Source organism: Microtus pennsylvanicus, chromosome 11 (genome assembly GCF_037038515.1).
Source record: "Microtus pennsylvanicus isolate mMicPen1 chromosome 11, mMicPen1.hap1, whole genome shotgun sequence".
NCBI classification, from domain to species: domain Eukaryota; kingdom Metazoa; phylum Chordata; class Mammalia; order Rodentia; family Cricetidae; genus Microtus; species Microtus pennsylvanicus.
In genome coordinates this window covers 38,450,033-38,462,576 of record NC_134589.1, presented here as the reverse complement: position 1 = coordinate 38,462,576, position 12,544 = coordinate 38,450,033, and the positions used below count along the sequence as shown (strand labels likewise).

The following is a 12,544-nucleotide window of genomic DNA, read 5'->3' as shown; positions in this document are numbered from 1 at the left end:
CCACAAAGCAAGCAAGGTATTGGGAGGTAGAAGGGTTGCTTTAAACAGTTGGCTGCGACCACCGCCAAACCCACGGGGGAGCGCGCGCTGCTCCACTGGCCTTACAGGCAGCTGCCCAATCTATGACTGGAACACCACTCGACAAGCAGGACTTGTGCCAGAGACCGAGTTCTGGAGGGAAAAGGTTCGTGCCGGTTTTCTAGTTCTCCTTTCCGAGGCGGCCAGGGGAACAGGAGGAGCAAGAGAACTGAGACCTTTCCCGCAGATCAGAAGCGGTAAGGGCTGGTGCGACCTTCGCGGGGACAGGGTCAGAGGGAAGCGGGAGGCAGAGGGAAGGGCCTGGGAAGAGCTTTTCTCCTCTTGAATGAGTTCTATCCCGTTTTGTATAACTCATAGCATTTGATTAGATTCGATAGATTGATTGGTAGATTCGACCGCTGGGCAGGTGACAGAGTGCTGGGAGAGAGAAAAAGCAAGGAGGAGGAAGAATGGCGGCTGAGACCAAAAGGAGAACCAAAACGCCAGGAACAATTCGAAAGCTCTATGTGTTTAAAGTTTAGGATGTTAGTTCATTAAACACATTCTGAGTTTCAAGTTTCCCAGTATTTAGTAGACTTCCTATTGGTCTCTTCGTTTCCGCGCCTTTGGCAAGGAGCTGAGCCAACCATTGGAAAGGAAAGGCGGGACCTTAGTAACAGCGTGGCCAAAGCGCTAGACCTGCAATTGTAAGGCTTAGAGCCCTGCAGCTCTGTACCGCCACCACCGAGGTCTAGCCCGCCAAATCCGGGACCTGGGTGGCCTGAGCAGCCCAGAAGCCAAGGTGACAACTGTGTGTCTCTCCTACCTGAAGGCCCAGGTATTTTATCAGGCTCAGCAGCAAGTTCGGTAAAAAGCATGAGAGTTATAGGAGATGATTGAGGTGGGTGTGAGCCTGGCCAGGCTATCACAGGGGATGGGGAGAGGGCAGAGGAATGAGGGGCAGGTGGGGGTGGGGCAGGACACATGCCCACATACACACAGGTGCCACACTCAGCAGCAGGATTCTGTGCTGGCAGAACCTGTCACTGTTAGGGGGTGTAAGTTAGTGCAAGTGCCTCAGTTCCCCCCTCCCTCCAGTTGCAGTTTTTGAAATTATTGTGTTGAAAGATTCTGCAGACGCGACTGAGCCACCCCTGTAAGATACTTCCTTAACTGAGGTGCTAAGAGGCAGAAACAGAACCATTGCTATCTAACCCAGAGTTTATCATCTAGAAGCTATTGGAAAAGAGCCAAGGACGCTGTGATTTCAGTTTTCCTAATGCCCCCTGTTCTACAGCCCTATTTCCTCTCTGTTCTGGTTCCCCAAAATAGCCAGTACCAGTATAAGCTGTATTTTGTGTCATAGGACATTTTTAAGATTTTAATTCCTAAAAACTCTGTTATCTAAAGCTGAATTATTCAATCTTTAGGCATATCTGTGAGTGACTATGTTGAATGAGTTAATTAAGAAGACCCTTTCTAAAGGAGGGTGGCACCATTTCCAGACTATGGTTCCTAGAGGAGCCCCCTGGCTGAGCACATGCATTCCTTGGTCTTTCTGACCATGGGTGGCTATACTGTGCCAGAGCCCTGTAAACTTCAGCTACCTTGGCTCCCTGGCTCTGGTGATGCCTACTTGGAAGCCTGCCACCTGAAGTGGCCTTTAGGCATTTTTATCGCCTCGACAGGGGAGTAACAAGACACATGGCTCCTTGTTTTCTCTGCAGTATCTCCCTGTGCGCACACCCTTCGTCCCCATATCGCTGTGATGTCTCTTCACACTTCTCCCACTCTGTCACCTACATTTCTCCTCCTGCCTTTTCAGCAAAGGGCTCTTTCCAGACAGGTGACTTTGTTCCCTAGCTGAAGGGGAAAAGGGAAGGCATTGGAAGACTCTCCCTCCTGCCTCCCCCACAGATATAAACCTAACCTCACTGCCAATGGTTTTCTTTTCTCCTCTTTACCTTCTTCCAGAATCTGATCCACGATCTTGTCCAGACCTTGACTCTCAGGATCCTGTTGTTTCAGTCACTCAGTCTCCTCCTCCTTCTTTAAGTTCTCAGCTCCCCACTGCCTTTCTCTCATCCATGGAAAATATGGTCAAGCCTTTCCCATCTTAAAGAAAAAGCAACCTTCAACTTCTCTTCCTCCATACACATCTGCACCTCTCAGGTATTTTAAATATCCAGATAAATATAGCAATAGTATGTTGTAAAGAATCTTTCTCTTAAAGAATTTATGTACCACAAGGTGGCTCCAAAATAACAATATGGAGAATTCTTATTAATTATGAATACTCGGCCTTGACTTAGTCTTATTTCTATGTAGCGCTTATAAATTAATTTAACCTATTTCTATTACTCTGGTGCTGCCATGTGACTCATGGCTTTTACCTCTCCTCCTGCATGATCTCTCCTGCTCCTGTACCTCAATGCTGATGGCTTCACCCTGACGATTCCAGTGAGTGGGTGACATTAGCTCCTCCTGGGAGCATTATTAAACTACAGAGTAATAGCCAAAGTAGTTCAGACACCTCTTCAGTGTGTTTTTCCTCCGATAGCCAATATCTCATGTGATGGTAAGTTCTACTTTTATTTCCCCTCAAAACAATTTCTGAAGAGAAAGGAATGCTTTTATATTACTTAATATTTGACTTAGACTAAATATTTTCAGTAAATAGATGAATGAATTGTGTCCATGAGAGAATTAATCTTACTAAAGGTAAAACAAGTGTCTGGTTTGTTTGACTGCAGGACCAACATGGAAAGAAATCTCTCCTTAGAGTTGATAAAGTCTCACCCAGACTTGGTCATCCGCATAAAAGACGTGACTCTTGGGGAAGCAAACCGAAAGAAAATGGACTCAAATAAGAAAAATGCAGAGAGGACAAAAGTTACAGAGGCTGCCTGTGCTCTGTTAAACTCCGGAGGAGGAGTGATTGAGATACAAATGGCCAACAAGAGTGAGCAGCCCGTGGAGATGGGACTGGATTTGGAACAGTCTTTGAGAGAGCTTATCCAGTCTTCTGATTGGCAGGCTTTCTTTGAGACCCAGCAACGAGGGAACCATTTTTACATTTTTGTTAAATCTTGGAGCTGTGGCTCTGAAGACAGTTCTGCTAAACCGCGCATTTGCAGCCAAAACACTTCCTTGTACCATAGATCTGGAACTTCAGTGATTCTCAGGAGTACAACAAAAGCATTCGAATTTCTAAAGGAAAGGAAGACTGTCGGATGTGGCCAGACTAATGGAGGATCTACACCTGCTAAAATTCCCAGAGTTATGCATCAGAACAGCCTTGAATCAGATCCTGCTTCTGAAATTTTCCAAAGTGAGAAACTCAAATATGGTCAAATCTTGCCTTTTCCTGAATCTATACAAGTAGAGTTTAAACAATTCGATACAAAAAAAGCTCTAAACTACATTAAAAATATAATTCCAGAGTATGTCTCTGCATTTGCAAACACCAGCGGAGGCTACCTTTTCATTGGAGTGGAGGACAAGAGCAGGAAGGTCCTGGGATGCCCAAAAGACAATGTTACCCGTGATTCTTTGGAAAGAGTGGCAAATGAAGCAATATCTAAGTTGCCAGTTTTCCATTTTTCGTCATCTGAAGAAAAGGTGTCTCACAAGACCAGAGTCATAGATGTGTTTCACGAGGGGAATTTGTGTGGTTATCTCTGTGCGATCAAAGTGGAGGCTTTCTGCTGTGCAGTGTTCTCAGAAGCTCCCATTTCATGGATGGCAGACAGGGAGAATGATGTCATCTACACACTGACTACTAAGGAATGGGTAGGCATGATGATGGATGCTGATCCAGGTGAGAGGAACGAGTTCTTCCTGCTCTCTGCTTTCTGCCTCTTTTGAGTTCCTTCACACTCCTAAAATATGAGTTCATTATACCTACTGAAGTTGAATCTTTATGCTTTTTCAAATGCAAGAAATTTGTAGGTCTGGAGAGATGGCTCAGAGCACTGGCTGCTCTTTTAGAGGGCCTTCGTTCAATTCCCAGCAACTACATGATGGCTTACAATCATCTATAATGAGATCTGGTGCTCCTCTTCTGACATGCATGCATACATGTAGGCAGAACACTGAATATATAGTAAATTAATAAATCTTTTTAAAAATAGATATGGATTTCTTTTGTGCTTATGTTTGTTTTTTGAGGCAGGGTTTCTTTGTCTAAAAGTCCTGGCTATCTTAGACCTCACTTTGTAGACCAGGCTGTTGCCTCCCGAGTGCTGGGATTAAAGATGTGTGCCACCACCACCCGGCTAAATATGGACTTCTTTTGGGGCACTCACATGCAAATGCCACAGTTCACACATGGAGGTCAGAGACCAACATGAATCACTTCTCCTTCCACCAAGTGCGTGCCAGAGCAAACTCAGGTCATCAGGCCTGGAGGCAGGCACCAGTTTAGTTAGGGTTTCTATTGTTGTAAAGAGACACCATGACCACAGTAACTATTTTTTTTATTATTAATTTTTTATTTAGAAGAAAGTGCGAGTGTGGTCCCCACTACCACAAATTATGCAGTCCAGTGTCCCACATTTGGGGAAATCCCAGGGGTCAACACATCTGGAATGCAATAGATAAGCCTTGGACTGACCATGGCAACTCTCATAAAAGAAAACATTTAATTGTGGTGGCTCAGTTTCAGAGGTTCAGTCCATTATCATCATGTGGGACATCGCAACATGCAGGCAGATATTGTGCTGGAGAAATAACTGAGAGTCCCACATCTTGCAGGCAACAGGAAGTGATCTGAGAGACTGGGTGGTATCTTGAGCATATATGAGACCTCAAAGCCTGCCTCCACAGTGACACACTTCCCCCATCAAGATTACACCTACTCCAACAAGGCCACCTTCCCAGAAGTGCCACTCCCTTTGGGTCCATTTTCTTTAAACCACCACAGCACCTTTACCCACTGAGCCATCTCACCAGCACCATGAAAATGGAGTTCATATTTATACACATGTTATTTAAACTCCTCGCATGTAGTTTGCTGGGCCCTCATAACAATGATCATCTGGTACCAAAGTTTAGCATGGTACCAATTCTGCGAGTCAGGAACCCGCACCAGATGTGGTGTGTTTTGGCTGGATCCAAATGCTCTTTTTGCTAAGTCTTCTTTGGCTAACCAGTCTTTTGTGCTTCTATATGAATTTCAGGATTTTTATTCTTAGTTCTGTGAAAAGCATAATTGGAATTTGGTAGGACTTGTATTGACTCATTAGACCAAGTTTAGTGACCGCCATTTCCATAGGAGGCTTTTTCTTCTGGTTTCTGCCTCAGTGTTTGAAAGTTTTCATCGTAGAGGCTTCTTGCCTCCTTGGTTAGGTATGTTCCCAGGGATTTTTCTGATGCAGTAGTTAATGAGATTTTCTAGATCTGTTTCTCGGCAAGTTTGTTACTGGTATACAGAAAAGCTGCTGGGTTTTTCTGTAGGTTTTTATATCCTGCTACCTTGCTGAAAGTTATCAAATATAAGAGCTCACTGGTAGAGTCTTTAAGGTCTTTATGTTTAGGGTCAGATCATCTGCAAATAGGGATGACTGACTTCTTTTCTTTTTGTATACTTGCCTTGAATGAGAGTGAGCCCTCGATTTAGGAGGCAGAACTTTTAGCTGTGGATCCCCAAGTGGCAGCAGAAGCTGCAGGTCCAAAAACAGCATTAGTGGGCAGTGGGTCCCAAGAGCAACCAGTCCCAGGCAGGGACAACGCTGTTCCCCAAGTGGCTGCAGTGGGCCATGAGAGTCAGTAAGTCCCATGTAGAGATACAGATGGGTGGGCACACCATGAGACCATTCCACAGGTCTCAAAAGGCAGCTGGTCCCTGGCAGGGAGCCATGTAGCAGCTGAAAGACAGAGACATGGATAGGCACGCAATGCAGGGTGAGATTGGATATTTGTTTAATGGGTTATGGAGAGAAAAAGGGAGAAGGGGAGAAAAGCAGAGGGAGAAAAAAACAGGAGGGGAAAGGGGAGAAGTAGAGAGAAGAGAGAGAGAGAGAGAAAGAGAGAGAGAGAGAGAGAGAGAGAGAGAGAGAGAGAGAGAGAGGAAGATCAGCTTGCATTGTTAAATGGGGGTGAGCGCGTGAGTGGGCATGGCTTGTCTCTTAAAGGGACAGAGCAGACCATTACACTGGTTTCATCAATGACATGCTGGTATTCATTGTTTACTCTCCATGTGTTTATAAATTTTATAGATTTTCTCTGGTGGTTTATAGTTGTATTTAATTTTGGTAATGAGAAACAAAAGATTATTATTTCCTTTTTTTTCTTTTTCTTTTTCAAGACAGGGTTTCTCTGTGCAATAGCCCTGGCTGTCCTGGAACCTGCTCTGTAGACCACGCTGACATCAAACTCACAAAGATCTGCCTGCCTCTGCCTCCCAGCTTGTGCTCTTGACCTCTGAGCCATCCCTCCAGTCCCAGGCTTCCTTTTCTAAGTCCAGCCTCCTACTACCTGAACTTTTTGTCATGTTGGTGCCCAGGCCTTCCTTGCCCCATGCTTACCTTCCACAGCTGTCTCCTACCCCTGAACTGTGGCAGGCCAACACCAGGATCACTTATCTGAGATTGTTTTTTGTTTTTAGGACCCCAGGGTAGCTCAGTACTAACCAGTGGGTTTTCGACCCAGTTGGCACCCAGTGAAGTGACAAAGTGGGCCTCCTCTCCACTGTTTACCCACGATGCCTTCCCAGAACCTTCAATTGGACTTGAAGCTTTTGAGGATTCTGATTTTGTCATGTGGCTGGGACTAGTGGTCTCTTCACCAGGGTTGTTTATATTACCTTCTGGATCAAGCTTCAGCTTCCCTTCTGTGTGGGTCTGGTCTTCCGCCAGTTCTTCCCCTTTGGAATAGAGCCTGTGCTTTGTTATTCTGATGGCTTTCATTCACTGTGTCACACAGAAACAGCTTCCAATCAGTCATCTTCCCTCGGTAACCTGTGTGAAGATTTTGAGTGTCAGCTGAGTCTCTCCAACAGCCCTCCACGCTGCAGACCAGTGTATTCTAAGAAAGGACTGGAACATAAAGTCGACCTCCAAAAGCGTTTATTTCCAGGTATGAACAGCTCGTTTTTCCATTAGGAGAAAGAGACAAATCATTTAACACCTTTGCTAAAAAAGAAATCAAAGAGAATGCCTTCTGCAGCACCAAGTTTATGATGTAACAACACTACAAACCTCTTGGGAATGAGGTACAAGTACCATGAAGTCATCGAGCATGGTACTAGCAAACTCTGATAGCTAAATATGCAAAGATCAAGGCCCCCACCAGGAATATAAACAGCATTTACAGGGCTTGAACATATATGCATTTGATTCAACTTCTCAAGGGTTCAGAACTCACTGAACAAGTACAGCCATAGTAGAAGAATCTAATGTAACAATAACTGCACAGATTTCTTTTCTACACAACCTTGGGCTCAGTAACTTCCACTTTGGTTGGCACTGAATTTTCTGTAAGATAGTGGGAGGGCCACATCATTCCATCAGCTTGGTGGAATATGAGCTGCAGGGGATGTAGACAGACAGAATTTCCCTTAAGCTGTATTGCACATAGGAGCTTTGTTCCCTTTTTATTTGAAAATGTTTTATAACTTTACTTTTGTTGAAACAGATGGTTTACATACAATATATTCAGATCACATTTTTTTAACCCCCAGCTCCTCAACACCTCCCTACCCTCAAATCCACGTTCTTTTCCCTCTCTCTCCCATTGTAAACAAATAGACAACTGAAACAAACAAAGCAGAATAGGGCAAAACAAACAGAAAATAAGAACCAAAGAAAAAGAACAAGAAACACACACACATACATCATAAGAACACAAAATCGGAAACAATAATAAATAAGCAAAAGACCTGTAAGTAAGAAATGTACCCAAACAAAGCATATACGGAGAAAAAAAAATTCAAGAAATACCGTTGAGTTTATTTTGTGTTGGTCATCTACTTAATTCTCTGTTTTAAACACATAATATGTGAGTTGTACAAAACTATACAAACACTTATTTGGAATCTTGTTTATTCTTTCCATGTCCAGTGTCACCAGGATGTTTGAAATATACTCCGGAATCCCTCTGGAAGGAGCTGTGTTCACAGAATGAGGGACTGGAGGACTTATTAAGGCAGCAAATGCACTCTGTCCCCTGTGGTCTGCTGATCCTCTCTAGAAGCTGGGCTGTGGACCTGATCTTGGAAGAGAGGCAGGGAGTCATCTGTGATGCCCTGCTGATTGCAGAGAATAGCCGTCCCACCCTCTACACCATCCTTGGGCAGCAGGCTGAGGGGGCACAGGACTACTGTACCCACACTGCCTTTACTCTCAAGCAGAAGCTAGTGAACACTGGTGGCTATACTGGGAGGGTGTGCGTCACCACCAAGGTTCTCTGCCTGGAATCCAAGAGCAATGTAGAGACCAGTGAGGGGTCAGTCTCTCCTATAGATTACCCACGCTCCTATAACCTAGCAAACACCAAGGAAATGGAAGCCTTGCTGCAGGCGCTTGTGATTGTCTTGCTCAACTTCAGATCTTTCTTGAGTGACCAGCTTGGCTGTGAAATTTTGAATCTTCTCACAGCCCAACAGTATGAAATATTCTCAAAAAATCTCCGCAAAAACAAGGAACTGTTTGTGCATGGCTTACCAGGGTCGGGCAAGACAGTCATGGCCATCAAGATCATGGAAAAGATCAGGAACACATTTCATTGTGAAGCAGATAGAATTCTCTACATCTGTGAGAATCAGCGCCTGAGGGATTTGATAGGTAAGTGTTTGATCTTACATCTGTGTGTTTTCAATATTTCTTGAATATTTCTCTTAAGTGACCCTGATTCTTGGGATTTGACAGTACAAGGACCTGTGACAGCAGTGCTGTGTCTCTGGGCATTGATGCATTTGAGAAACACCTAATGTCCTTTTCACCGTTACAGGGCAAAAAATATTTGCCAGGCAGTGACCCGGAAAACTTTCATGAAAAATGAGTTTGAGACAGACATGATCCAACACATCATTGTTGACGAAGCCCAGAATTTCCGCACTGAAAATGGGGACTGGTATAAGAAGGCAAAGCTCATCACTCAGAGAGATAAAGATTGTCCCGGAATTCTCTGGATCTTTCTGGACTATTTTCAGACCAGCCACAGGCAAGAGAGTGGCCTCCCACTTTTCTCACGCCAGTATCCAAAGGAAGAGCTCACAAGAGTGGTACGCAATGCAGATAAAATAGCTGAGTTCTTACAGAAGAAGTTACAGGAAATCAGAAATAACCCTCCATGCACGATCCCTTCTGAGTCCCTGGAGATGCTCAATGAATTTACCTGGGCTCATGGTGTACCTGGCAGCTTTGAGCTCAGACAGTTGAGCTTGAGAGAGATGGTGAACTATGTAGCTAATAAGTGCAATTCTTTCTTGAGGAATGGCTACTCGCCCCACGATATCGCTGTGCTTTTCAGCACAGAAGAGGAAACAAATACATATAAAGATGAGTTCCTGAGAGAAATGAGGAAGAGGAGAGTGTCTCAGATGGATGATGCGTTTGTCTATCCTCTTGACATGTTTGACAGCATCCGTCGATTCTCAGGCCTGGAAAGAAGCATTGTGTTTGGCATTAACCCACATTCATTTGAACCGGGCATTTTCTGCAACCTATTGCTCTGCTTGGCTTCCAGAGCAAGGAAACATCTGTATATTCTGTCGTGTCCTGATTGTTCTACCCCTATCCGCATGTAGCTCAGTAGCTGAATGGGATGCATGAGGTCCTAGGTTCATTCTCTAGGCAAAACCTAGTCGAGGATCTTCAGTACATGAAGAAAGATAAAGACACAACAAAACTCTTGTCCTACAGTTTCAGAAAATGCTAGCAAAAACATTCAGTGGAGCCGGGCGGTGGTGGCGCACGCCTTTAATCCCAGCACTTGGGAGGCAGAGACAGGCGGATCTTTGTGAGTTCGAGGCCAGCCTGGTCTACAAGAGCCAGTTCCAGGAGAGCCTCCGTAGCCTCAGAGATACCCTGTCTCAAAAAACCAAAAAAAAAAAAAAATATTCAGTGGACGTTAATACTCACTGTGGATCTGAGGCTGACAACAAAGTTGAAGAAAAGACTGGGAAAATAATGAGCATTTGACACATGCTGTGAAAATATTGAAAACACAAAGATTGAAACTAGATAAAAACAATGCAATATAGTAAGCCATATCTGATTTTTAAAACAGGCTTTGACTTCAAATTGATAATACATTATGAAAATTTAAAGCATTTACAAGTTTAAAGATAAAGACTAAAAACAACCAGTCACCGAAGAGAAAACCTGGGCCCACCCAGTACTTTGCAGCACTAGTAGCGCAGGTGTAGGAGAGTCAACACTGAAATTGTTACTATGGGAGAATGTCCCCTTTTCCCATATAGTGGGACCATTCTGCAGCTGCCCAGGACCCCACTGGGAGTTATGCCTGGCCTGCTCCAACATCCATGATCTGCTGGAGCACAGTGCAGGGACCTGACCCACAGACCCAAAGCTGCCGGATCTCCACAGCACAGGGCAGCAGCGGGATGTCCAGGAGTGTCACTCAGACTCTGACATCATAAGGGCCTCTTCTTTACAGAGATGCTAATCGGAAGTGGTAGGATCTTTAGGGGATGTCCTTTTGGAGACTCTCAGGAATATCCCCTAAGAGTGTAAACAGGGCACAATAGGAGCTGTAGGAGAGAAAAGGACTCATAGCTCACCCATCACAGAAACTTTGTCTTTTGATTAGAACGGACTTAAGAGAATTGTGATTTGACAAACTGTGTTTATGCTAGAGTTATGGTATTGACCTGTTAATGTTTGTAGTTTATTATGAATATGTTACTGATTAGAAAAAGATTAGAGCTTGTCTGAGAAAATTTTAATATGATATATCCTTAGATTTGATGTGTTTAAAAGAACAAATTTGGAATTTGATTGTAGCTACAAACTGTTAAAGATTTTGTGAGGGTCAAATTTGAACTAAACTAAGACCACTCCTCTATCCATGATCTCAAGTTCCCCAAGTTCCTGAAATGAGTCGAACACCCTGGGTATGACTGATGAGGGTACGATCGTTCACTGACTACATGGCTAATGACAGCTACTAACCACACCTGATGTATTTTTATCTATTTTACTCTTTAATTCTGTGCTTCTCCTTGCCATAACGAATCAGGTTAAATGTCAGCTACCCCAAGACCCTCTGACAAGGCTGTGACCCACTTGTGGTTTTTTCCTATATAAATGCTGACCTGTAAATGCTCAGGACTGCTCTCCTCCACCCACTGCACTGGAGTGTTGGACAGTGGACCAAGCTCGGGGTTGTAATAAACCTCTTTGTGTTTGCTTTGAATTCCGGCTCTGTGGTGGTTTGTTTGGGGGTGTTGTGACACTGGCACAACAACATCCTAGACCAGTTTAGGAAGGTGATCCCACCTCTGGTATTCTACACTCCTTTATTAGGAGACGTTATTGTAGCCATAGGAGTATCACAAAGAATTATCTGCTTGCATATCATTATCTAATGGCTGGTGAACTCTCTTGACAGAAAATTGGCTCAAAGGTACACAGAGCCTGGAGATGCACTCTCCCTTAACACTTTGTTTACAGAGGCTGGTAGTCAGTGATGGGTACGATCTTTCCCCCATGCAATCTAAGACAGACTGTACGTGATAGAATGTATGTACCGGTGACAGGTAAGTCTGGAAAATGGGGAGAAGGCTCTGAAGCCAGGCACAGTCATCTGTCTTTTAGCAGAAGCACAAGCTTTATTAAAATAAATTGAAAGGGAGGAACTGTGAGTGTCCTCAGATGCGAGTCCACTCCAACTTGTCTAGAGGTCAGAGAGTTTGAGCTTATTTTGTTCTTTCAAGTTGTTGACAACAAGTGACTACAAAACAAGAGGTCCTGACATAGGGTGGTTAGTTAGTATTTTGAGTACAGAGGTGTATCAGCTCCACCAGGACCAAAGGTCAGAGATGCTCTGTCTATTCCTTTTATCATGTTAATGAAGTCTGTTGCCTCCCCCTTCCCCTTTTGGAGTAGAGTTTTATAAATGTGAAAAATAAAGGCAGTGGGTTCAATACTACGTGTGAAAAGTCCTTCTGTATATGTGTTACTTTTATTGGTTAATGAATAAAGCTGCTTTGGCCTATGACGGGCAGAATACAGCATGGTGGGAATTCCAGGTACATTGAGGAGAAAAGAAAGCAGAGTCAGGGAGATGGCATGTAGCCCCCTAAAGAGAAACACACCCTCCTGCTGGAACCTTACCTGTTAACCACGAGCCTCATGGTAAAATACAAAATAATAGTAATGGTTAATTTAAGATGTAAGAGCTAGCTACAAATACACTTAACCTATTGGCCAAACAGTGTTTTAATTAATATAGTTTCTGTGTGATTATTTCAGGTCCAGATGGTCAGGAATGAACAGGTAGTCTCTGCCAACAGAATGGCACCAATGTGGGCAGCTACATTCATATAAACCTGAGAGAGCAC

General features: G+C 44.0%; 1 protein-coding gene across 3 annotated transcripts; it reads left to right on the top strand.

Moving 5' to 3' along the window:
• LOC142860293 (schlafen family member 13-like) lies at positions 1-12,544 on the top strand. Of its 3 annotated transcripts, none has more exons than XM_075991364.1 (5): positions 1-184; positions 2,772-3,838; positions 6,943-7,095; positions 8,079-8,805; positions 8,968-12,544. In XM_075991364.1, exons 1-5 carry the CDS (start codon positions 123-125, stop codon positions 9,764-9,766), a joined length of 2,808 nt encoding a protein of 935 aa, XP_075847479.1. In that variant the 5' UTR covers positions 1-122; the 3' UTR covers positions 9,767-12,544. The 3 variants fall into 3 exon arrangements, with proteins under 3 accessions (XP_075847479.1, XP_075847477.1, XP_075847478.1); XM_075991362.1 differs by having other exon boundaries at positions 8,079-8,801; positions 8,968-9,116; XM_075991363.1 differs by having other exon boundaries at positions 1-275; positions 8,079-8,801; positions 8,968-9,116.